Source organism: Tetrao urogallus (assembly GCF_951394365.1).
Source record: "Tetrao urogallus genome assembly, chromosome: 5".
In the NCBI taxonomy this organism is placed as follows: Eukaryota; Metazoa; Chordata; class Aves; order Galliformes; family Phasianidae; genus Tetrao; species Tetrao urogallus.
This window is the reverse complement of record NC_136818.1, coordinates 60,824,307-60,851,764: the sequence shown is the minus strand read 5'-3', so window position 1 is coordinate 60,851,764 and position 27,458 is coordinate 60,824,307. Positions and strand designations below refer to the sequence as shown.

The 27,458-nt window shown below is 46.4% G+C and overlaps 1 protein-coding gene across 1 annotated transcript; it reads right to left on the bottom strand.

Annotated features, from left to right (window-relative positions):
• Positions 1-832: 832 nt before the first annotated feature.
• On the bottom strand, positions 833-27,458 carry HTRA1 (HtrA serine peptidase 1; the record flags this gene model as incomplete). The annotated part of the gene is made up of 9 exons (XM_079535321.1): positions 833-1,001; positions 2,935-3,030; positions 3,889-3,946; positions 4,071-4,185; positions 5,079-5,111; positions 5,784-5,978; positions 14,624-14,828; positions 15,159-15,258; positions 27,002-27,458. 9 exons carry the CDS (start codon positions 27,456-27,458, stop codon positions 833-835), a joined length of 1,428 nt encoding a protein of 475 aa, XP_079391447.1.

Sequence of the window (27,458 nt, the reverse complement as noted above, 5' to 3'; positions counted from 1 at the left end):
CCAGATCTACAAAGCTTACAGACATCCCACCATCTGAGAGATGCTCTGTGAGCACAATTAATGCGATAGGCAAACACTGTTTCAGGCAGCATTTGAGTCATAATGAAAACCAAATAAGGAAAACAAGCTAACAGATGGAAGACAGGCAACACTGGAGAGCCAACATGATGCACATACCAAGAAGCACTTTGCTTTGTGATGATTAAAACGAGGACATCCTTAAGGCAGATGTGCTGTTCACAAACAGAACGCTCCATAGGGAGATGCGAAATGAATCACTCACAAAAAAGTACTGTTGAAGTCTTTTAATAACACTAGGAAAATATCATAATATTAAAATCCTGCTCTCAAGGGGTTATTTCGGTTGGGATATCTGTGTTTATAAGCCAAACTTTTTTACCCAGTTGTGTTTTACTTTAAACCAACTACTCCTTTACAATGGCATTTCCAGTTAAAACACAGCTAACCTATAAATACCTGAATACCACAGCACACACTGCGTGCGTGGGTTTTGTTTAAATCTTAGTGGAAATAATGGAAAATCTATTCAACACAGGGAAGCAAATGTCGATTTGTTAAGCGGGGAATGTAATAGCCAGTAAAGAGTACATTGCATATATAATACAGAAGGAAAAATTATCGTCTGGAGTATGTGAAATTACACGGATCTTTGCACCTTAAACCTATTAGAAGTTATTCTGTTGGCCAATACTAATCCGCTGAAGAAGCAGAACGTTGGTCAGAAGTCTAACGTTTCCTGTACCAGCACAGAGAGAATATAAGCAGTCCAATGCTGTTAAAAGAAAACATGAAATCCAGCTCATGTTTCTGGTTAGGGATCAATTTCTTCAGGAATTACTGTTAACATAACATCTTCGTTACCCCTGCGAACAACCATGTTCAAAGTACTGTCCTTTTTAATAATGTCACTGACATCAGAGGCTGAAGTTATCGACTGTCCATTGATGCTTATAATCACATCATTGTCCTTCAGGCCACCACTGAAAAGACAAAGGAACAAGGAATTACTATTACGGCCATTTCATTATCCTCGCTGTACTTTTGACCAAATCCAAAAGGCACTGGCTATTTCCAATTTCCCACCTGACAGCAGTTGAACAGAGACGCAGCAGGCCCCCAAAAAGCAAACAATTTATGTAGCGGCACACATCGCTTGGCAGCCATTCATCCTACCTTCATATTTTAAACGTGCACAGATCTAACTCAGTCACCAGAAGCGTCTGAGTGCCTATAGAAGCCAGACCCAACCACCAGACAGACACCAACCAAATGGGACCGGCCCAGCGTGGTTCCTCTGCCCAGGGCTGCCCAGACTGCTACTGGAACCAACAAACGGGGTGCTGAGGGATATCATCAACCACAGTGTCTTGCCTGGTCTTGCACAACAATCTGGCTCCAAGTCACGGAAATATTAACCAAGAAACCAGATCAGACATGATTCAGCCCTTCAGCATAATCCGTTTTTGCAAAACCACAGACCAGTCATAGGCCTCTTCCGCCCGCAGAAAATGCCTTACATGAGTGCCTCTTGTAAGCAGGTTGCCTCGGCCAACATTGTCAGCCTGCTAACAAATCTGGTTGCCTACTTTTAGCTGTGACTTTCAGCATTTTCCCCAGAAAATCCATCCCTGAGTGCCTCACACTGACTCAAATCCCACGTAAGTGCTGCAGACTCCCCTAAACATCTGTCCAAGTGGAGCGTCTTGAGTTTGCCTTCAAACTACAAGGCTTTGCCACCTCACTGTTTTCGAACTACCATCTTACTCTCACCCTCTGCTAACTATTGTTATCGCTGCAACGTTTTTTCTGCACCTTCAGTTTGGACCTGCACGTGAGGGCAGCTGGTACATTTCATTTGTAATGGAGCAAACAGCCAACAGAAGTTTTGGTTCACATTATAGACACACACTGGTATTCTGCATAATCAACCTTGCTAACAGGAATTATCTACAAAAAGCAGCAATAATTTAAAAATACAAGCTAGACAGCTAACGTTACATCTTGTATTGACAAAAAAGGGATCATCCAACCATCCCCCTGTGATAAAATATGGTGGCACCGAGCAGCTTTCTGCCCACATCTTTGGTTCTACGTTTGCTTCTCTGCTGCCACAAATTTGCGTCTTTCTTAAATGACCTCCAGTTTCAGAAAATGGACAATGTTTCCTATTTCCTGCTCTGGATTACTGAGTGATTTCATATTAACCAAACTCCAGAAGGTAGGTGCTGCCAGCATGAACCAGCCAGCCCAGTCCCACTGACTGGAAGCCTTCAGCAAGGCACCCCATGAAGCATGGCAACGAGCTGCCTTTGAGGTTCTGAGCAGTGCTGAGTAACACTAGGAAAATATCAGTTGGCCAAACCCAAAAGCTCTTCCCAGCAGCGTGAATCCTGGAAAGGCTTCACAGAGAGGAATGTTCCATGCCAAAAGAGGATCTCACCTCAAACAGAGGTGCACCAGGAGAGCCATTGGGTTTGCCATTAGCAAGCACAGAAGTGCCTGGGATAAGTCAGCCACATCCTTGCAAGGCAGGAGCAAAATCTCTCCCCTTGCCCTCACACAGCAGTGACCTGCAGGAGCCATCAGCTCCAACTCAGCCCTGGCATTGGGAGAGCAGAGGTTTTGGAATTGATAGCTGAGAAAAAAGAACAGTGAGCTTTCATGCTCCCTGACTCCTTGCCCTTTCAGCTGGGAACTCTGACAGGGCTTTGCAGCAACGTGCTGGCACATCTACATTATTGCTGATCAGGGAATGAACAAAAACCACAAACTGATTTCAAGCTGACAACCTAATAGCTATCAGATGGTCACAATCCTGTTCATTTAGCTTAACCAGGATAGCCAGCTAAGCATGGAACATTCTCTCCTTCAGACAGTGGCAGTGGTTTTGAGAAAAAAAGCACTCCAACTTACGCTTCAGCTGGTGTTTCTGGAATTACATCAATAACATAGGCCCCAGAGACAACGTCAGGAAAGTCTTTATGGCGATCTTTCAGCTCTCTAGCTTTGCTGGAAAATGAAGAAGCATCCATAAGAATATTGTGCCAACAGGGGGGGAGAAAACCATGGATTTTTATTCAGTTAACATTTGCCAGCTGGGATACTTTACACATTTTGATGTGACACCTCACAATTCATTTTAACCCTTAAAAGTATATCTAGAGTTATTACACTTTTCCATGCAAATGGCTTTTACTGCTTATTTCTGTCAGCAGAAAAGACCAGCTGTTTTAAAACTTGGACTTTAGTCCTAGAAGATTCAGAACACCTAAAAAACCTTCCAGTTTTCAGTGCTTTGTCATGCTGCTGATCCTTAGGCATACTGAAATGCAAACTGCCTGCTTGCTCTACTACAGAAAGTAGTAACAGTCCATATTCTGCAGCCTAGAACACACAACGTGTTTGTTGACCATTCCTATTAACGTAACTTGCTCTTTTCTGATTTGAGTTTGAAAAAGCAAGTCTACACAAAAGCTTCATTTCACATTAAGGTATCTTAATCAAAATCATTTGATACAAATGAAGCTATGCAGGGAGCTGCTGTGACCCTCGACCATGGTGACAGTGCAGGATAGATGGCAGCAATAGCAGTTGAGCCCCAGCACAAATTAACAATTGCTGCATCTTCTCTTCTGAAGTGCTAAGGGAAAAAAATCAAAAGGCAGGGAGTTGCTGGACAGCAGTTCATACAAGAGCCCATAGAAGAGTCCAACTGTGTAATGGACGCAGCAACAGAAGGGAACAGCAACTGGGAGGGTTGGCACCAGCACTCTTCTGTCCCTTCCTGTAGATTGTTAGCTTGATCCAAACGCATGTGAAATGACCTCAGTTCAGCAGGATAAAAACCATTTTTCTACTTTTACTTACCTAGGAGTTAGTGACATCATTCGTATGCCAATGTATTTCTTTTTGGTTATAGCCTTTCCTACAAAAAGTAAAACAGGTCTTCATCAATTTCTCTTATCAAAAAGAGAGCCTTGGGGGCTGTTGGCTCTCTGTTGGATCACCAGTTTTATATCTATCTCTTTAACAGCAGTGCAGTACATTACCTTTAGCTTGTCTGTCATGGGATTCAGTTAGGAATTTCTTGATTTTATCAGAGGGAATAGCAAATGAGATCCCAGCCGTAACTTTCAGTGTGTTAATTCCAATGACTTCACCGTCCTGGGGAAATTAGGAATTGTTGTTAGCAAAGGTGAAACGTACATCTCAAAGTGAAAGGGATTATTTCGTCCAAGCAATCACAAAGACAAAGGTGCAAAACAATTCTGTAGCTGGTCTTCAGTCTTCTGAAGTTCCTTTTCATAGAATCATAGAATTGCTTAGGTTGGAAAAGATTCTGAAGACGATCAATTCTACCCATAGTTTCATCCCGTTTCTCTGAATCACCTACTGATATGAAAAGTATTCTACAAGTTTTGGAAAACCAAAAGCTCTTCCCGGCAGCGTGGCTCCTGGAAAAGCTCTCAAATGGAAGAGCATTCCATGCCAAGAGGATTTCACCCCAAGCTCCGTACCAGCAGAGCCAGTGGGTTTCCCATTAGCAAGCACTGACGTGCTGGGGCCGAGACAGAAAAAGGCTCTGGATTGAAAGAGCTCACTATCCAACCACAACTTTTAAATGGCAGGTTACTAGTGCTGCAGTTTTTTTGCAAGTCAAGTAGAAAAAAGTTGCCAAGTTTCCAGTGCAGAACCTCTGAGAAGCATTTTCTCCCCGTCTGGGGCTGACAGAGCTCCTGCACGGCCAGCTGGTTTTGCACCAAGTGCAAACACCTCACATTTGAAATGCACTTATTACTTTTCTTGCAAAGTACAGACAAATTACTTGGGCATTACAAGTACCCCAAACTATGCAAAGTGTAAACACCTAAATAGTGAAATCGTGGTGCAGTTTGTGATTTGACAACAAAAACACAGACAAGTGATTAGTAAGTGCCATATGAATTTTGTGTAGTCAGGCAAATATCAGAAGCTCTGAATCACACTTGTGGTGCACTTGTTTTTGTTTTTGGACCAGAAAGTAACAGGTTTCACACTAAGCCAACAAAAACTCTTACCAGGTTTACTAAGGGTCCTCCGGAGTTTCCATACTGCAAACAAACATGGAAAGAGCAGATTTAATATCCACCTTTCACGGCTCAAGGAATTTTTGAAATGTTTTTGTAGCAATTTTTTCCATTCGCTATTAAAGATATGCAATTTACAAATCCAAACTGTTGCTTAACATGCACTTAACATCCCCCCTTTTTTGCAAACACTTCAATCCTCCTTCTCTTGCCAGGGTAACCTATGGAAGCTGGGGCTTCTCATTGGTTTTAATAGTAGTGCACTAGCAGCATAGAAGACTGTAATACAGCTTGGGAGCTGCAAGCAAAGACCCCCTACAACGCCAACAGTAGACAAAAACTATTGTTTTGCCTTAATGCTGAAACAAACTTGAGTCCTTAAGCTAAGCGTGGCTGCTTTCTAGAAAGCATGGCAGATTTTGAGCAGATACTTATTCGGCAGAGAATGCTGCCTCCTCCCTTGCAAGCGGTAAGAAGCCGAAGGGAAGGCAGCCATTAGACTTGGTGTGGTCCCTTTGGGATTTGGTTTAATAACAATCAGGCACTGCTGCACTGCAGATGTCCACATTTGCGAGGATGAAAGAAAAGCCAGCTCTGCTCTCTGTACTTAAGGACTTGCATTACTGGAGGAACTTTCAAAGCAACTATTCCAGAAATCTGAGAGCCCAACGGGCCGAAGCTCGAGGCAGGACCTACATTGATGATGGCATCTGTCTGAATGTAGTCCATATCGGAGTTGCGGAGCCCCAGCTCCTTTCCTCCGCGCTGCGTGGTGCTGACAATCCCTGTTGTCACCGTGTTTTGGAGCGAAAATGGACTTCCAATGGCAACCACAAACTCTCCAGGCCTCAAGTCTCCAGACTGACCAAGCAGTAGGACTGGCAATTTACCCTACAAATGGAAATAAGAAAAAAAGAAACATTCATACGTCGTTAGGACGTTACTATGCAGGCAGAACAGAACTGTTCTTTAATGGAGTAGAAGAAAAAACACTGGAAGGGTGCTTTATCCACAACAGGTACCCATTAAATCAAAACCAAATGAAGACCAAAGGAATATTTGTGTACTGCTGTACAAAGCAAACATTCGTTGATACCAGGAAGGAGTTGTTCCCAGCAGCTTCTTGAAGTAATTAGCCAACAGCTGTTGATGTAAAAATAATATATTCCTTAAGAGTGAATTCTAAAGGGAGTCATGAAAGCAACAGCCAGAGTGTATCAAACAAACATGTGTGTAGTTAAAAGCATTTCATATTCCCCTAAGACACGAGCTAACGTTTCATCTATTGTTCAATAGACAACTGGATTGCCTCCCACATATCTAGGTGTCCTCTGAAGATGTGAGGATTTAAAGACTTCCGAGTGTTTTTATGACAGTAAGGGATGCCGTTCTTTCCTTTCAAGATCTTATCTCTAAACATAAACTATCACATCATTAAACTTTTTTTCCCCCTGAGACAGAAAACATTCCTAAACCCAGCATCAATGCAGAGCGCCGCAATTTACAGCAATTAAAAAAGAAACTAATTAAAAAGCAGCGGTTGGACCTAAGACCCTTGTCAAGGCGGCAGATAAACTCAGCATCGTTTCTCCAGGCCATCTGAAGAGGACACAGCAGATGGTTCAAACAAGACCAGTAATGTCCCAGTGTCCCTTTGAGAGCTGCTGATAATGGCAGGGAAGTCCCGCAGGCCTCCTGCTCACAGAGTAATTAAGGGCATTCTGAACGTGTTTCAAAGAAATGCTTTGCACTGATGTATCATCCCCTTGCACAACACTGCCTTGGGTTTGCTTCATGTTTTTAAAAGTCAGTCAACGCTCTTTTAACGATGTTACATGTTTTTAACTCTTTCATGCTTAACCCTTTGTCTAAAGGATCCTGACCATTTCCAGGTACTTAACCGCGGCACCAGATCGTTTCCATCATTATCAGTGGATTAGGACATTCATCACTTGAGGCTTCAGTTTAAGCATCCTGCAGGAATAGAAAGGTACTGAACCCTAAAAGAAAACAGGAATCCCCCAAGGCAGATCTTTTGCTTGGTAAACCTGAAGATAGGTTTCCTCCATGCCCATCCAACTGAAAAATCCTTTCCTTTGCACAACAAGCTCAGCCTCCCCCCTTTCTCCCTCCCTCCCCCCCAAAAAAGGCATTAATACAAACTTCCAAAATAGGTGACTAATTCCAGATGCAGTGGATGCCCCATCTATGGATTAACTTAAACCAGTTTCCAAGAAATGGGTAACCTATGTGGTTTTAATATAAAAGGTATCTTTAAGGTATTCCTGAGCTTTGTCCCTAAAATGAAGGTACAAATTGGCTTAATAATCACTCTTGCTGCCATTGATCTCTTACTGGAAGCCAGCAGAGGTTGCCTTTTTAGCCTGTATTTATCCCAAAGCATGCGACTTACATGCCTAAAGTAGAGGGGTTTATAAAAGCAGACTGTGTGCTTACAGAGCAAAAAGGCAAGGCAGCATTTAGTATGTCCTGATTATTTGTAGATAGCCCAAGGTAGTGATAACTTTTCTTTAGAAGTCAATAAAAGCTGAATCACAGCTACACTTTGACAAAAGAGAAAATATTACACGTTTGATTTGGAAAACAAGAGCTAGCTCGTTAGTCAATTTTTGTCATCAGCAGCTTGAAAGACTGTACCAATAAATCACCCACAGGGACAAAAAAATCCACTGAGCAAAACTGAACCAAACGCACATCGCTTTGTATTTGTCACCTCTGGTTTCACGTCAAGTGTCCCAGGAGATGCAGTGTCCAAAAGTAAAAACAGGAGACAGCAGTTGTGTCCCTATGTGCTGCCACAAAGACAGGAGTCACAGCTCCAAGATTCAACCAGCTTCATTCTGAGGATCCTTTATCCAACTGCATTACAATTCCACCAGCACCACTACGCTCAGATGAACATATTGTTTTAATAAAGCCCATTGCCAAACCCCAGACAAGATCAGATGCTCTACGGAAACTCCATCTCTCGGTCTCAAGATGACAAGAAATAATTAGCCAACTGCTTGTTAAACAGAATCACTTGGAAGAGCAACAGAACAGGCAATGCAATAAAGAAGAGAGAGAGAGAGTGAGAGAGAGCAATCCCAAGCTTGCAACCAAGCAGCACCATCCCAGGTCAGCTGTGCTGAGCAGTTCATAACCTCAGAGCACAGCCCTGACTCCCCTAGCACAGGACAGCAGCAGCACGAGCTGTGCTGGAAGCACACAGCTCCATATGGGTATTGTTTGCACAGAGGGAGCACCCTGGCCCTTCCTTGCCTCCAGATGCTATTAAGCTGACGTAGCACGTGTTTTCAAGACGCCGTTGATCCAGAAGCGCATCTCTTTCTGGCACTGCTTTGCAAACAAAAAAAAGACAAGTGGCCAATGCACGGAAAGCAGATGCTTTATAAAGAAGGAGGGCATTTAATCAGTAAACAAAACAGACAAGGGACTATGAAGAAAAATCTCTTTCATTAACAGAGACACCTGATTGGTCACACGCAGAGTTAAGACTTAGACAATCTTTCTCAGTTACAAAAACAGTCAGAAAGCCAAAATTGCATTTGGCGGCAGAAAGGCAAAACACGGAGCAGTCTCTGACTAACACAGTTATTTCTTATTGTGCTGAGTTTTCAAGCCTGTGCCTATACTAGTCGGGCCTCAGTTCAAAGCCCAGCGCTGCACGGATTGGCGTGGGCCATCTGTGTGATTCAGCACGCCTTCTGGAAAGAGTTAGGGCTAACCTTTCGTCTGCTAGCAGCAAAAACCTACTGCAAAAACTGCCTTGCTCTGCACATTGTGACATTCAGCTGTGGAAAATGTGCCCTCTGTGCAGCACATTTCTAGAGGCAACGTTGCCTAATGTAAAAATGCATTATGCCAAGTTAACTGTAAATGACATTAACGCAGTTGGTTTGCCATACTGTGTTCATCAATGCAACAGAACTGTTTCCTGTTTTATAGCCCCATGCCAACACACCAAAAGAACGAGGAGGATGCTGAGCACACTTCATAAAGAGCTACAGGACCCATGCTAAAAGAAAGACAGAGGGACTCGCACAGGTTTTCACAGAACCATAGAATCATGAAGGCTGGAAATGACTTCTCAGATCTCCAAGCCCAACTTCAACCACCCCCACCGTGCCCACTGCCCACGTCCCTCAGTGCCACATCCCCACAGCTCTGGAACACCTCTAGGGATGGTGACCCCACTGCTCCCTGTGCAGCTGTGCCACTGCATCACTGCTCTTTCTGATAAGAGATTTTTCCTAACATCCAACCCGAACGTCCCCTGGCACAACTGGAAGCCATCACCTGTCCTTCCAAACATCATCTTATCGTGTTCTCTGCAAAATTAACAGCACTGCATGTAAATATTCCCATCAGCACCTCTGTAGGTACATGTCAGGGAGAACTGGTTACGACGAATATATCTACATCTACATAACATATATTCCAATGGTTTTAAATTTGTGAACTTGCTCCCTAACAGCATGACGCAGCTGCAAATCATAATTGTCTTCACTCAGCTACGGATTTGCCACAGCAGTTAATTAAAAACATAGGCTAACCAGCATGCCCTGCAGTGCTTAAACACAGAGCCAGAAGCACCCAGCACCTAAACCCAGCTTTCCCAGTGACTCACTCCATGACCTTGGGCAACACATAACTTGCTTGCTCTCCCTCCATCTTTCATTAGATTAACCCTCAGGCGCCTGCTGATCGGCACTGACTCAACCAGGCAAATCTGCAAGCGCACAGAAATAGGACTAAACATGCAAACCCATATGTGGCACATGACTCACTGTTTACACCCAGCCGGAGAGGGAGCCATTAATTAGCGCTAATATTTTAAGCCTCTCTCATCCCAAAGTGCTCCACACATTTTAATATAGGGTTTTGACTCAAGCCTTGGGTAAACAGAACTCCCACGAGATGTGGCTTCACCCAGCACCAAAATGCAGCCATTGCATGTGCTGAAGGGCAAAACACACAGACAGATGTTCACCAGGGACAGCAGCAGAGCTGGATTTGGGCAGAGGACAGCCATCAGTAGTGTCAGTCATCAGTGAGCGTTGGGTTGGAAGCTTTTCATCCACAAAACGTGTGAATCTGCCTCTACATTGGCACTGAACAAAAGCAAATCCCATCTCTGCACAACCATCTCCTTCCACCAGGGATGTGAACAGTTCACAGTTCAATAAAGCAGTGAAGAGGAGACAAACGTTTTGGGCTCTATTTCCGTTAAGGAGTGACAGATTGCCTCCATGCTTTCCATGTTTAGGTAGAAAAGAAGCAGATGTTTGTTGTGGTGCTCTAATTCAGCTGTAAGCAACCCTGGCAAAGCACGCGGCTTCACTGGGAACTGTATTCTGCTCTCATTAACATTACTATTTAACTTCCAGAATACGTTATGGCAAAACAAAAACACAGGCCGTGAGCTTATGAAAATGTGGAGTGTCATCTACAATCTTGGAGCTATTTGACCGAATGCCAAAGAAAACGAAAAACCCCAACTGAACACATTACAAGTCTCCAAAAGTATTTCATCGACAGTTAGAAAAACAAAACTGAGTTTCCTTATCTAAATATGGAGCATGGGAAGCTTGCAGGAAAAAAAGGCCAAACGCTGTCTTGCCATGTCTCTGGGACTTCAATGGCCTGGCAAGGCACTGCTGCTTTCCCTTGAAATAAGATGTAGTAAGGATGAAAGCTCTGTCCCTTGCAAAGGCTGTTCTCAACATGTGGGGAAGGAAGCACATATGACAACATCCTCTGCTCTTAAGATGGAAATAATAAAAATAAAATTAAAAAAAGCTTTTTCAGGGATAAGAGAGGGGCACAGGGCAGACAACCACCCCCATGCTGCCACCCAGCCCAAGGAGCACCTGGAGCTCACTCCCAAGCCTTTCCCATGCTGTCCCATTTCCACAGGTCCCAAATGCTTCTGCGACGAAGATGAAGGCTTCCTTGTGGGAGACTCGGGAGGAAGCAATGCAATATCCAGTGACAGATTTCCAAGTCAAAATGAATTGGAGAAAAGCCACTGACATCTGGAATTCAAGTAGTTTGGTTTCTAAAAATGCAAGCTATTAGAATACTGATACGTAAACAGGAACGCTTGCTTCCCAGCTTCCTGCAGTGTGTACACACAGGGAGACAGGCAAATCCCCTCTGACCACAGCCATACAGAGCCTGCATTGCCTCACGAAACCACCAAAGCAGTGAGGGCAGGAGGTCCTGTTGACTTAAGAGCGCTGAACCGAGTGGCTGTTAGTACAATGTTGGAAGGAAGCACGAGCAAAGAGCTGAAACACGACCGCAAAGCAGAGGTGCAACACCAACCCGCTGCTGCTGTATCGCATGGGTGCCAAACCCTTTCTAGGAATACAGAAGCACGCAGGTCTGCTTGCACTGAGAAATGAAAGCCTTCACACCTTGGCAGTCAGTGGCGAATGCCTCAGGGCTGCTTTTTAATTCTGCAGAAAGAAGATATGCCCTGAAAGAGCCATTCATAGGGACCGACCCATGGGCAGAGGCAAATTTGCAGGGTGAAACAGGTCCCCATTTGGAAGGATAGTTCCCATAACTGTAAGCCACATCACCTTCAGGTTTAACACAGCTGTCCCCAACAGGCTGCCTACTTTCAAGATTTCAGCAAATTGCTGTGGTTTTCAATGGACACAAGAAATCATAGGATGGCTTTGGTCAAAAGGGACCTTAAAGATCATTGAGCTCTAGTCCACCCCTGCCATGAGATGGCTGCCTCCAGAACCATCCAACCTGGCTGTGGGTACCTCCGGGGATACCACTTCTCCTTTTATAGACTGTGAAAATAAACCTCTTTGAGAATTGGAAGAACAATCCCAGCATTTCTGTTCCTCACTGACTTTGGTATGTTTTTAAATGAGAATTTCATCAGGGAAACTGTTTACTCTTGCTGGTGCCTAGATTTCACCGTCCTCTTTAACTCCCTACTCCACTGAACAAAACCAAATAACTTTTAGAGATGTCCTTGGCCAGATGTTCACAGCTTAAAGAAAAATACAGTGCAAGCTGCTGCAAAATCTTAACAACTTTAGGAACACCAGCTAACAGTCTCAACTCATACTTCAGGCTCTTTCTAACCACAGAGGCATTCTTCAGCCTTCAGATCCTGCCTTGCCACAGAAAAAATAGAAAAAATAAAATGACATCGTTGATGTCACCTTCAAATAACATGTTCAAAAAAGAGACTTTGCCTCTCACTTCACAAACATTGTTGGGGATGGCTTTCATGCTGCATCTAGATTTGTAAGGGGTTATTTGTACCGTCACACTGACTTCCTCAGTCATCAAATAAATCAGAACTCAAGAGCTCCTCAGATGAAACAGGCATTGCCAATGGAGGAGCAGCACACCAGGTGGAGTTGTACAAAGGATAGGTGCTTACCGAGCACACAGCAAACGACAACTATCAAGTTATCCAAGTTCTGCTCAATTTAGAGCAGAGTCCTGCTGCCCAAATGAGTGTGCCCAGTTGCCATCACACAAGGCAGCAGAGCCCACTCGCTTCCTTCTGCAGCAGCTCTGCCTCCAGGCATCAGCTCTTCCCAACGATCCTTTCCATCATAGATAGCAATGTCAACATGTCAACACATCAAGAAATCTCCTGCTGAGGTAGTGCTGGGTGTTTCCAAGACAAAAAATGCTCCCCAAGAGAATCTGCAAACATGAGTGAGCTGGGTTGCAATGCTCACAATCTGAAGCATGCACTGTGCTGGCAGCTTCAGAAGCCAATACATCAAGCCAAAAACACCATCTTGTATCCTCAGTTAGCATGCTGCATTCAGAGAATTCTGTATAAATAATACCTCTAAAAGACACTGCTTGTCAGATCAGAATCATCTATTTTTGTCTGTTCTGTGGCTGAACGCTGAAAGAGGATTATACCTTGGAATGATAAACACATGCAGAATGACCTGAGGTGCCATTCTCAAAGGAAGGACACGCTTATGCCCAAAAGCTCAAGTGATGGAATGAGACTGTGATCGGCACTTCATTACATACCTGCAGAATTCTTTAAAAAAGAAAAAAAAGAGAAAAAAAAAAGATGAATATCTGTCATCTTGAAGCCCAACCAGAATCACCAGTTCAATCCTGCTTAGCAGCGCTTTCCACTATCGGCGTGAAATCTGCCTGCCTTCCCTTTTTTCCAAGCCACTTTCCAGGCTGCAGGCGCCCGGCTCTCCCTGGGGCTGTGCTCACTGCTGCTCTGCATGAGCTTCCCTGGGTCCTTAAGCGCTCACTGTTTGCACAAGTGAGGCCTATTAGTTTTTAATAAATGCACTCAGGCTCTTCCATCAGGCATTGCAGTGCCAGGGAAATTTTGGAGTGATTTTTTCAGGGTGTCAGATAACACAAAACTCAATGCCTGCTCCCTCCTCATGGCCTCAAAACAATGTGTTGCATCAGCTCAGTGCCTCCTCCCCCTCTATCTCTGAGTTACCAGCTACTCCCTTCTCTGCAGCCCGCTTTCGTATTACTTCTTTAATCCTCAGCAAAGCAGGAAAATATTTTGGGGATAATTTTTTTTTGGCCACGTTGTTGATAAGAAGGTTTTAAATAAGAAAAACCTGACAGAGCCTTTAAACAACAAAGGTGGCGAGGGAGCAACCCTTGGGTCATCCAAGAGTTCTGCATCAGGCATCTGATTTAGTCACAAACTCTGGAACAAACACTTCTGCCTCGCTGGGGAATAGCTCTGAACTAAAACAACCCTGCAAGGTCTACTGAGTCACGTGTTTCAAACAACAGATGACTGCCCGTCAGCTTTGGAGGCCGTTAAGCAGAAGCCCAAAGAAGGGAAACCAATATGAGCAGTACCTCAAGCCATCACATGCATCTGTGTTATGCAGAAGTGTTTCCACACAATGAACTCCATATGCACAACCATGTGACAACTGTTCTGCTATCGCAGGAGGCAGAGTAGCACTGAGAGCCACAAGTCTGACACTGCTGAAGACTGTGGGAGAGAGGTTCCATTCCAGCTTCTTTGGAAAACCACCTGCAGTGGAAGAACATCCTTCCACGTTGGCTTTAGCTTGAATGTTTGAGATATGTCCTGCAGTAGTTCTGCATTTTGCTATCTACATCTGTGTGGTGCAGTCCTTCAGAGGCACAAACCTACCTTCCTCAACCTACCTTCCCATCTCTGCCAACTGCAGGGGAGTCCTCCCACATCTCCTCTCAAAGCAGGAGAGCTGCATTAGCAAAGCACATGCTGATCAGCCAGCGAGCTGCGCTGCTGCTTGTTTTGAGGATGCACACTAAATGCTGGGTGCTTGTTTGCATGACACAGAGAGGTCCTAAGATAAACCATTACCAAAGCCAAGGTTGTGGCTGAAGAAATGCACGCCCACCACGTTTGCTCCAAGATTTGTCAAAACTCAACACCAAACCATTGCTCTTTCCTTTAAATTAGCAACAGGACATCCTCTTTTCTGAAACAAAGAGGGATAAAATGCGCCTTGCTCACTGCCTTCACTCACCTGAGCATCTATTTTAATTAGTGCAATGTCAGCTTTCTCATCAACGTCTTTAATTTTAGCTTCGTATGTTTCCCCGTTCTTCAGCTCCACCTTCACCCTGTTCTTGTTGGTGACCACGTGTGCGTTGGTCACTATCAGCCCATCCTCTGAGACGATGAAGCCCGAGCCACTGGCAACAGGGATCTCCCTCTTGGAGTAGGGAAGTCTGAAAGACACAGGGAATAACAAACATTTATCTCTGCAAAAGCTTGCAGGACCACAAACAGTGCACAGCCAAAAGGAACATGGTAGATTTTGATGCTTTAAAGTATCTGTTGTTACTTTCCGTCATTAATAAGGCAATGCACATGCATTAGTTTAAACTGGGGTGGGGTTTCTTATGCTAGTTTTTTGTTTGTTTTTTTTTTTTGCCAGGACTCTTAAGTTATTTCTAATGCTTCAGCATGACACATCTGTCAGCTCAGAACCCTCTTTGCTGCTGTCTCACAGTCAGCTGCTTGCAAGAATACAAAGTCAAGCTGGGCATGGTGTTTACTTGCGGAATAACTCGATGTGAACCACAGCAGGAGCGATCTTCTCCACCACATCTGCTATAAAGTTGTACTTGTGCCGCAGGCTATTAGGATGTTCTTGGCCTGAAATAGAAACAGAACACATGTCATGAGTTCTTCAAGTGACGGGAGAAGGATCATTGCAAAACACCTGAATTGAAAGCACTGTGTGGGTCTCTCTCCCTTCCTTCCAAGTCAGTTGCAGCACAACCCTTGCTCTGCAGTTTCCCTTCTGGCTTTTTGCACAGCAAGCTCTGCTGTTACAACAGAAAACCCCATGCAAACTTCTCATTTCCAGTGCATGCAGCTGGGCCATGGGGCTGCAGATCTGCTGCACTGGTGTCTGCGGGCTGCAGCACCCTGCATGGAGCAGCCCCTGCTCCAGCCCATAGGTGATAAGGCCCTAATCCCTATCTAAGCCTAAAGCTGGGAAAGGTTAAGGTGGGTACAAGGTTTGTGTTGCCTCCCAGTGAGTCTCAAAGCCCAGCCCTTCACAGGCACAAAGACACAGAAGCTCCATGCATTGCCCTCAGTCCACCAGCCACATGGAGGAGCAGATCCCATGGACTTTAGAGCTACGGAAACACCCCTAAAGCTATAAAAATAGATACGCACATGGAAACAATGGGACCACAAAGCTTTGCATTCCTGGGCAGTATTGGAACACAAAAGCCCATGGTCACCGAGTATTCAAGAAACATCACTGGGATTTCCAAAAGCAACTGGATGCTGAGCTCCTATTGTAGCCAACAGAAAACCTGTCTGCACCATCAGATGTCTAAAAAGCTCTGGAAAAAAACAGACAGATCTGACGCATCTCCCCCTTCTCACAGTTCAGAACTTATGTTAAACCGGGAGCAACTCAGCAGTCTGGCACCCTAAGGAGCACCAAATATCACGTTTCCATAGAAGCAAGAAAGAACATCCCCTGTTGTCATCAGCACTCTCATTTTCTGTGATACACGTAAAACGCAAAGGTGATCTGTGTGACTTCCAGATGAGCATTACGTGCCATGCTGCACCGTCCACCCCTGCCATTTGGCTCCTAAATCTGCAGATTAAAGCAGTAAGCAGCTTGGGGATGCTGCAGGTGCTCGTGACAGCTTAACAGGAGGATTTATTTGCAGAACCCTGGGAGACATGGGACTGTGCACTGAAACCATCCTGTTTATCCATATCCGAACCACTTGCATTACCTGTTGATACCAAACCAGATAAACCTGAACATTTTTACCCAGCTGATGGAAAAAAAATAATCAGTTTCCAGAGGAATAACTTGGGAACGAATCATTGGTGCTCTCAACTAGATACTGGTTTGTTTCAGGGTGAAAACCAGGTTTCAGCTGACTCAGTAACACCAGCTGGCACATATTGCCCTCAGGCACTGCATGATGCTCAACCCAACCCAACCACTCACAATCCTATCTCCCCATTCGCACCCTCTGAAGCACCTCAATTGCTTCTAATGCAATCAAGGAGCAACAGCATCAGCCACTTCATCCACTAACAGTTCGGACATGTTAATCTGCTCAATGATTCAAGCACGCTGATCAGAAAAGCGGTGCTCCCACCTATTTTCCTCTAAAGCATCGTCTGACTCGTGCTTAAGTGGCGATCCCTGGATTTAGCACCAGAAAGGCAGAAGGATTAGCAACCTGATTAGCCAACACCTTACCCACCACAGGATTTACATTTCTCTTTATTAGAAACGCCCAGGAGAACCGCATCGTAAAGCTGGCAATGGAAACTGGAGTTTCGGGAAGCTGTAGAAGAATGAGAACCATGCTGAGAATAAGCTTGAATCCATTCGCTCCCATCAAACAGAAGCTCAGACAGATTATCAGACTGGATTAACGTGACGTGGGGATAAAACACCACGGGGCACGGCCGTATCCATCAATATGCTTTTTGATCACCGCTTCCAAAATCATTTTGCCTTCGTTGCAATGCTGCAGGCATTTAAAGGTCACATCCTGCCCTTGGGAAAGAGAGCCTCCACAGATTGGGGGGGGGGGGGATCTGCACAGGGAACACAGTCTTGGTTTTTTTTTTAATGCTTTCAACCTATTTTTCTTTCAGCATTTAGCTATTTGAGAAGAGCTGTGCATGGTGAGACTGCTAATGCTCCATCACTTTGAGCCTGGAGCTGCAATGGCCAAGACCTGAGCAGCGATGCTCTTCTTGCATAGAAACCAGTGTGGGCCGTCCCAGACGAACTGAGTGAGAAGGTCAGAATTTTGGACTGTGAAAAAGTTAGGTAATAAATACTGATTCATGGCATACTGACCTAAAAAGCTTACACCAGCTCACCACGCCTGTCCTTTGCTTATGTATTAGGAATTCTTGCATTGTGTAACACGGTTTTGCAACAGCTCTTGACTGAGTGCCCACTTAAATGGAAAACACACCTTTTTTTAAGCAAATAAACAAAAGTCAAAGTACTATTCAGATGGATTCATTGAGGAACACCAGCAGGAAAAATCCCTCAGAACTGGTCTTCAGCATCATACAAAGAACATCAAATCTACAAGAAATGGTGCAAGAATTAACGTGTTGAAAAACTCTTGTGTATCTGTGGAATAGTGCCAAGGGGGGATAAAAGCAGACCAAAATGGACACCTGTGTGCATCCAGTTTACCATTACATATGCACTCAATGCTCATCCCAGCGCACTGCTCTTTGGGATTACTGAGCAATGAGCTGAGAGGTGCAGTTCCCTTTCCTCCAACAACAACCTCCAGGCCCAATTTTATCTTGGATTTGAACCACCAGCAGGCACCAGCTCCTACAGGGGAGCCCAAACTGCCCTGCAAATTGCAGCACTACCAACCTAGCACGAACAGATGCTCATTCCTCATCAACCATGTGGCAGCATGCAACCATCAGCAGCCACCAGAGAAAAAAGCAGAGAACTTTGGGACTTCTGCAGGAGATGCATTTCTCTTCTCCCTAACGAATGCATTTGTCAGCTCTGGTGATAGCTCAGGGTTTAGCAGAAGAGACTGTTTGGAGAGTGGAGCAGGTTGCACTCAACATCCTCTGCGTTCTGACTTATGGGGCAGGTCAGAAAATCATAGAGTCGTGTGAGTTGGAAGGGACCCTTAAAGGCCATCTGTTCCAACCAGCCCTGCAGCAAACAGGGACACCCACGGCTCCATCAGGAGCTCAGAAGTAACCCCAACCTATCCCCTGACATTGGGTGTCTGCAGGGATGGGCACCACCACCTCTCTGGGCAGCCTATGCCACTGCCTTACCACCCTTATTGTGAACAACTCCTTCCTTATATTCAATCTATATCTTCCCTTTCATTCCCTATTTCAACTGATCCCTAAAACCTAGATTTCTCTCTTAAAACACACTTTTTTGGGATAACCACTATTGAATCCATGCTACCATTCTTCCACAGTTTTGTGCATCTCTTTTTTGTATTCTAACCCAAACCCTTCTGCAGTTACATTCCTAGTAGACTCACTTTATCACTTTGTGGGTTTTTTGGTAGGTTGGTTGGATGTTCCATTTTAAATATCCAGAGTTGGCTTGAATAAAGCTCTAGTTCCCAAATACCTTCAGGCTTCAGTGTTCAGATCTCTGCAGCCTGCTCTCTGCCTATTTATATGCTGTGATTACTTGTTTTGTGTCGTTTTTATTGAACTATTGCACAATGCCCCAAATGCCCACAAGCGTGGTTAAGAAACTTTCATTAATGCCATTAATAAGATGATTGTTGTGCATTCACTTAATGACCAAAAACTGCCTAAGAAAACATAAATAGGTTACAGCATGAAAAATTCCCAAGGCAACTACATTTTCAAGGACTTCAAAAGGTGTGCTGGCTGCCAGCCTCTGAGCAAAAAGGAAAAACCTCTGCCAACTGCCATTAATGGCACTAATATCAGTAAACAAACTGCTGAAAGGAAAGGCTGAATCCCAAGTCATGGAAAAAAAGCACATGAGGCTGTAAACAACTGAAAGAACGTGGTTTCACACGGAGGAGCCAAAAAGCATGTTAAGATCTAGGTTTTCATTTCACAGCTGCAATGATGCTGTAATGCTGATACACGCTGCTTTTGGTAGTGTTTGGAGCTAAGCTGAAAAGATGCTTTGGAGATAGAGATCTAGCAGATGTCACCTCTCCCCTTCAGCTGTGAGAGCTGCATCTGCTCACACAGGTGGACCCACGTCTCACGAGAGACTCTGCATATGAAGTTGTAGCAGTAGATCTTCTCCCCATTCAGTTTTCCTGAGTTTTCAAGGGGAACCCATCACCCAGGCAACTGATGAGTTTCAGCTCTAACTGAATGAGATATGAGAAAACCTCAAAGTTTCACACTTGTCCATAACACAACTCACCTGCGGGCAACTACCGGCCAATTTCTGCCTTGCACAAACCCCTGGCTGTAATCAACCCAGACATCTTCATGTTCTTTTTCAAGTGAAAAAGCTCAGATTCAGCCTGGAACGAAGACTTCAGTTTCCTTAAAACCTCAATTACCCTAAAGATCAACAAACTTCCCATGAAACAAAAGTCATCTAGGCAACCACCCAGGAACAACACGTATATTGCAAAGGCTGCTGCAAAGGATGCTTCCATGCAGGCTGCAGGGAGGGTGGAGCACCTCCTCCCACTTCACCTTTAATGGTGCTTCAATGGACAAGCACTACGCTCCATCTTTCCTGGGGAGCCAAATTTGGGCTTGCTCCGTGAGCAGTGGGAGGACTCCATGTTCAAGGCCAGGTTGGATGGGGCTTTGGGCAACCTGTTCTGGTGGGAGGTTTGTCCTTACCTATGGCAGAGGACTAGAACTCGCTGACTGTTAAGGTCCCTTTCAAACCAAACACTCCTATGGTTCTGTGACAATCACCCCATCCACCAAACCCACTGATAGCACCCTGAACATTGAGATCTTGGGGTCCAGGGATCCAAAAGCAAAGCCTTGGTCTCCCTATGGCCCCAGCAGAGCTCCAGCACTCATGGGGACAGCAGAACCGGTGACTACTGACACAAACCACAAGATCATAAAGTTTGACTTGGAAAACTTCCACCCTCCCAACAGCACTGCAGCCACCAGTGTCTGCACAACTCCCATTGATACCATATAGGCACTGCTATGGAAATAGAAAGTGGAGGAAATGTGCTTTGCTCACGCTGAGAACGGCGCTATCAACACTGCTGGAGAGGCTGAAGGAAAAAGTGATGTGTGGGATGATCCTGCTGCCACTTCTTAACATAAAACTGCAAGCCTGAATATTCTGCTTCCTATTCAAGGGTGAGTTGTGTAAGACGCCAAGAAAGGATATTATGCAATGAAAATAGTAGGGAAAGAAGAAACAACACTACGTATTGCAGGCAATCTGCTCAGGAACAGCTCTGAGATCAGAGGAGGGAAGTTCGAGTGGTCTAAACCACAGAAGCACAGTAATAAAACCACCATTACATCAGTATTATTTTTCCTGCATAATCAAAGGCGAAAGAAACAAAACGTCACTGATTTCTGAGAAGAAAGTCTATATCTCCGTGACATCCCCAACAACAACAAAAATATTTTCATAGCACTAAACGAGGGCGATTTCAAGCACCTGACTCTACCAAACAGTAATGTGAACAAATCCAGCATTCACTCAACACATCTCCTGCAGCAAGAACCACGACAAGACTGAGGTGAGAATGGGAAGTGAAGTTGCTTTTTGGCACGAATGCAACTTGCACCAGGCTGGTCTGGGCTCTGAGCACCTGATGGAGCTGTGGCTGTCCCCGTTCACTGCAGGGAGTTGGGCCAAATGGCCTTGAAGGGTCCCTTCCAACTCCAACCATCCTATGATTCAAAGGTGAAATAAAGAACCCCCTCGAGGTAATGTGCTCAGCTTTCTTGTCAGGAATTTCTATGCAACTTCAGATGTAAACCATAAAAATTCAGGCCAGCCAGGAACACTTGGCCTGAAGGCAGAACAACATACGAGTCAGGGAGAATGCTGTGTTGCAAAAAGCAACTGCTGAATTGCTAGAGAGATGTCAAACAGTTGGAACATTCCTCAGGAGGAGCAATAGCTGTGTGCATCCACTGTATGGATGGATGCCCTTTTCCAATATCTTACTTGAACAATATTTTAAAAGTCAGCTTTGTTACTTATACACACTGACCATACAATATGTTTTATATGTGGCTCGAGGTGATTCCTCTCGACACAGCATTTACAAAGCAGGCAGTGGGGCACCCGTGGCTGCAGCCCCGTGGGAGCAACCTCAGAATGAAGCACTTGAGAAAACATAACGCATCCATAACTCTCTCAACTGTAATTAGCAGAAATATACGACCAAAAGCTCCGTAGCTGGTGGGGGCAGAAGCACGGGAAGGCTCCAGCAGCCTCATCCAACGCAAGAGGAAGCAGCATCTCTCTGTAAACAAAGTGCAAGTGAGCCCAGCTCCTGCCAAGCTGCTGCAGGAACACGCCGTCCCTGGGCACTGCCACACAGCAAGGACAAGTGATGGGGGCAGCAAAGCTTGGTGCTGCTTGGCTGTGCCCCGTCTCAAAAGCTCAGAGGCCACAACACTGGAGAGGGGGGAAAAAAAATCCTTTTTTTTTTTTTTTTAATTTAAATAAATTATTTTATAATTTAAATTAAATATAATTTAAATTAATTATTTTAATTTAATTTAATTAAAAAAAAAAAAAAAGCAAACAAAACAAAACAAAACAACAGCGATTCAGGATGAGAGGAAAAAAAAAAAAAAAAGTGCCAGGCTCGAAACCAGCATTAACAGCAGTCTTGTCTGAGCTGGAAACTAAGGAATATAAGTCAGGTTATGGAAAAGAGTCTGCCTTATTTCCTGCCGGCAGATGAAAAGAGTATTTCAGGCAACGGGTTAAGGCGGCCGTGGCATTCTCTCCTCTGCCGAAGGCTGAAAATACAGCAGATGAGTCAGGAATTGCTTTTTCCAGCGTTCGGCCCCTGGAGCTCAGCTCACGGCAGGGACGGAGCCCCACGCAGCTCAACGAGGCAACAACGAGCCGGTAATGCCGGTAACCCCGCCGGCACCCGACAGCTGCCCGGTGCTGAGCATCCCCTCAAAGCTTCGAGTCTCATTCTGAGTACGTGAGAAACGTCCGAGAGGAGTGCCCAGAGAAGAGACGACTGCTTAATTGCCTTCTGCTCGTAGAAGCCCGGGTAAGAAGGCATCAGAGAATAAAACATCGAGTTTTCTGTTGTATTTTGTTGCATGTGTTTACATTTTCTCCAACGAGAACCCTTAAAAACCCCTCGTTAGATGCAGGCTCTCCAGCCAGAGGCATTGGTGTCAACCACTTGGCAGCAGCAGGACTCTTCCCATGGTGACAGCAGAGAAAGACTCAACCCACAGACAAAAAGCCCCAAGCGGCCATAAAACCTACATACCATCCTTAGCCTGGGGTTTCCTAATGGTACAACACATAAATCCAGCGTATCTCCATCACAAAGGCTGAAAACATCTACACATCAGACAAGTCCCACCACCTCCATCAATACTTTCTATGCGCCTTTAAAAGCCCTCTTGGGAACAGAACAAAACAAGGCTCAGCCATGCTCTGCCTGTACAGAATTCTCTCTTTTCCCAGCACAGAAGTGGGCTCCTGGGGGCTGCATTCTGGGGTGGAATGGTGAGACTTGGTTGGTTTCCTTGTCCCTCCCCCTACCCAGTGCTTGGTCCCACCACGTTTGCCTTCTCTAAGATCACTTTCCATGGGAGCAGGCTGGCATCCATCAATGCTGCTTGCAGACCTTCCCCCAGACAGCAGAAATACTCATGGAAAAGAAAGATCATGGAAAATGGAGCAGCAGAAAAAACCAGCAGAGACTCAGAACGGCTCCATCTGCTCTCAGCTCCGCTCCTGCTCAGTGCTGACCCTGAGCAAAGCTCTCTATCTTCCCCTGCTCCACCCACTGGTTATTTGTCAGTAAAAATCAGTGCAAACCCAACTGCTATCAGAAGCACAGGGCGATTTTTCGCTCTTACCATAGTAACTCTGTACAACCAATGCTTTTACTGCAAAGTCTGCAAAACTGATCCAGGAACTGTCCCAATAGAGTCAGTTTGGACTGCGGTTGGACTTGATGATCTTTTCCAACCTTAGCAATTCTATGATTCTGATTTATCTCCAGGCACTAAGTGGTAGCCAAGACCTTCCTTATCATTGACACTTTAAAGTGACACCATTAGTGACTTGAGTCCCATTTTAGAAGCAAAAACATAAGTCTCCTGCTACAAATGTGAGGGAGATGTCTTCAACCTGCACGCAATCAATGCATTCCACTACAGCCCTCAGACCCGAGTGGCTGAGTGTGAGATTTTAGTTCTGTTCTGCTCTCTGGAGCAAGGAATCACAGGCAATCACAGTGACCTGCATCCAGGAGGCTGAACCGATTCTCACCGCGTTCCCTACATCCTGACTGCACACCCACTGCTCTCCATCCATGGGGCCCTGGCATGGCATGAGAGCAAGGAACGACTCTGATTTACCACAAAAGTCACATTCCACAGCACGCCAGTGTCTATTTGTAGCGTCATTTTCTTTTGCTCTCAGCTCACGTAAACTCACATTTGAAAAATATTTTCCAGCTTCTATTTCTTGGACAGCAGATTCTTTCCTCTGACTGCTGAGGACAAGCAGCCCCATCCCATCCAGTCTCCTTAATGGGCTCCTGCTTACTCACAGCTTTTAGCACTCCTCAGGTACCTTTACATCTCAAAGCCCAGAAGATGAAAGCATGGAACCCTTCCTCGTTCCAAGTCCACGCTCCTGTTTGAAGTCAGAGTTCCTCCCAGTTCCTGGGAAGGAAATCTGCACACGGGAGAGGGAAGAGGTGAGACCACAGCTCCCATCACTCCCAGCCCCCCCTCACAGAGCACAGCACTCAGCTCTGGAGGAGTTTTTCATCCCTCTCTGGGGAATTGCTTCTCTTCTGGAAATACGTGGCTGTTTATTTCCACTGCGCTCGGCTGCTTTTCCCTCCCTCCCATCCTCCTGCTGCACAAGTGGAGCAGAGGACGAGGCCTTAAGACCACCCAGATGTGAGCACGGAGCAGATGGAGGGGCCCAAAGCCACCACTGGGGCAGGAACCTCTGTGCACACAGCCCCTTCCAAGCCCAGCTCATTTCACACGTGCTGAGCAATCTGCAAAGCTCAGAACATTTCTCCAGCACGTGTGTCCATGGTCATCTTTAGGGAAACAGCTGGGAGCCTGATTCACAAGAACAGTATCTGCTCTCCTCTTGATACATCTCTGGCTTCTTTCCTGACCTCCCCAGAATGCTGAGTCTCCCTTCCTGCCCTGATTACTCATCACTGCACATCACAACACTGCCAGAGCACTTGGCCCAACAAGCACTGCAGGCAGAATTTGGGCAGCTCCTACTACTTTTCCCCATTCTTTGCTGTATGGATTTCGTTCTAATCTTGTTCTGTTGTTAAGGGATCAATTAATGACAATTCTAACGATGTGAGTCACAAGCAGTCAAGAGGAAAGTTGGGAACTGAGATCATCAACGAGGAACTTTTCTGTTTCTCTGGTTAAAGGTCAGAAGAGGAACGTGGGTTCATCTGTGTGCAGCTCTCAGAGCAGGACACAGAATCACACAATCATAGAATCTTTAGAGTTGGAAGGGACCCCTGAAGGCCATCTGGTCGAACTCCCCTGTAATGAACAGAGACATCACAGCTCCATCAGGTTGTCCAGGGCCTGATGCAGTCTGGCTTTGGAAGTCTCCAGTCTGGGGCATCAACCACATCTCTGGGCAGCCTGTGCCTGTGCCTCACCACCCTCACCTTAAAGAGATTTTTGGAAAAGACCTTTAAGATCAAGCCCAACCATCAACCTATCACTACAAAGCCCACTATTCAAGTGGAAGGAACATCAGAATCACAGAATGGCTTGGGTTGGAAGGGACGTTAAAGATCACTAGGCTCCAACCCCTACTGTGGCTCAGTGCCCCATAACTCAGGCTGCCCAGAGCCCATCCACAGCCTCGGGCACCTCCAGGGATGGGCACACACAGCTCAGCCCAGCAGTGCCAGGCTTTTCTTACATCAGGTCTAAATCTCCACCTGTTACGATGAACAGATAGAAATATTTTATCAAAGATAACTCCACTGAAAATGGGACTCAAAATAAAACTAAAAATCAACAACTCTTTGGAGCTGCACACGAGGCATTGCCTTCTACCCCCGGGGAGCACAGCACTGCAGCCTGCTCTCATTTATTTTGGGTCCTTTACACATGAAACAACTTTGCTGAGCCCCGGGAAGAACCACATGCTGCTGCTCATCCTCCAGCACCTTTCTTTTGTCCCTAATGATGGAGCAAGAGGAGGTGTTCAAGGCCAGGTTGGATGGGGCCCTGGGCAGCCTGGTCTAGTATTAAATGGGGAGATTGGCAGCCCTGCATGCAGCAGGGAGGTTGGAGATTACGATCCTTGAGGTCTCTTCCAACCCAAGCCATTCTGTGATTCTGTGAACAAGAGCTGCAGTCCCTACAGCAGTGCTTCTACAGCAGGCAGCCAGGAGCTGGGCTAGGTCAGGTCACGCCCAGCATCCTTCATGCAGCAGAGGGAATGTCCTGAGCTCACAGCCCAAATTCTGCCCATGCTATGCAGAACAAGGTGTAAAGCAACGCTATCAGTTTCATTAATTGAGAACTGAAAGGGACAGGAGGGAGGACAACAATATCACGAGGCATTATGTTACGCTGCAGGTCAGGAAACCTTAGCGTGAAAGCTGCGATTGTGTCAGGCATTAAATGCCAGCAATGTTTCCAGGAGCACAATGCGGCTCTTACACAGAGGGGGAGCAGAGGGATGGAAAACGGGCTGTATGGATGGAGACATTGGGAGCTGGAGCTGTACAGCAGGACCGGGCCCTTCTCCGTGTCCTGCTGGGGGGGTTGGGGAGGTGGAGAAAAGACTACAAGCTGCTGCTAAACAAAGTGCACAACTGGCTCAACCCATACTCAGAGGGTCAGTCCTAAGGGAAACGGAGCTACTCAAACCCTTCTGCCACTCAGAAATAGGCTTAACTCCTGTTAATTAATGAGCACGTGTGCACCGAGTGGCTCGGAACGAAGGCGCAGCTGTAGCTTAACAGATTTAATCCGATCGGTGTTAGGAAGACATCCTCCAGGCTCATCCTGCTTATCCCTGCACCCAGCAAAGTGAGAGCAAAGCCCCAGCGGTACATAATAGTACACAGCAGAAATACCGAAGGAAAACCACGCCACTTGTTGCTGCTGGAGATGCTGCTGCTTCTGGACCGTCCTCTAGAAGCACTGAAGTCAGCCTCAGTGCTGCTCAGCTCCACGTTCCCTCCTCTCCAACAATCCCATTATTAATGAGCACCGCTCTGCTAAATCGGGCGCAGCCCTGCTGCAGCCACTGGCTGTGCCCAGCTCTAACGGCGGCTGCATTCCTGGCTCGATTTCCCATGGCATTACACGGACACAGCGCTCGGATGAAAGGCTGAAAGCGCACTCGGCATTTCATAGCATCCTTGGAGTTGGAAGGGCCCTTTAAAGGCCATTTGGTCCAACTGCGCTGCGATGCACAGGGACGCCCACAGGTGCTCAATGTCTCGTCCTCTGACCTCGGGTGCCCGCAGGGACGGCCCCCCACAGCACCCCTTTTTGAGGCAGAGGAAAGCAGGGCACAGCGGCCGATTTTCCGAGCGGGACGGCGGATTCTTTCCCCCTGACACTTGGCAGCCTCGGAGCGCTGCATTCTTGCTCCGCTTTCTCACCGCGCTCCAGCCCCGACCCGAGCCAAGGTCCTCCCCCCGCTCCACGCACTCTCACCCCTTACCCTGCCCGCAGGCTCCGCGCTGGATGGCGATGATGGGCGGCTGCCGGAGCCTCTCGGCACGGCGGCTGGCGGCCCGCAGCTGGCAGGGGCTGGCGTAGGTCACGGCGTCGCTGCCGCACACGGGCTCGGAGCTGGCGCACACGCAACGCCCGACGGCCGCCCGCTTCCTCACCGTGCCCGATGCCGGCACCCCTCCGCCGGGCGGCACCGAACACCGCAGCCCCTCTCCGCAAGGCGGGCCGCCCTCGCCGTTCCCGCACGGCTCTCCTTCCTCCGCCCCGCAGACGCGGCAGCAGCCGCACGCGTCCAACACGGGACCGCCGGGGCAGGAGGAGGGCAGCGAGGGGCAGCGGGAGCGATCGCAGCGTTCGGGGCAAGCGGGCGGCGGAGGGGCGGCGAGCAGCAGGGCTGGCAGCAGGGAGAGCAGCACGGCGCTCCGGCACCACGGCGGCAGCAT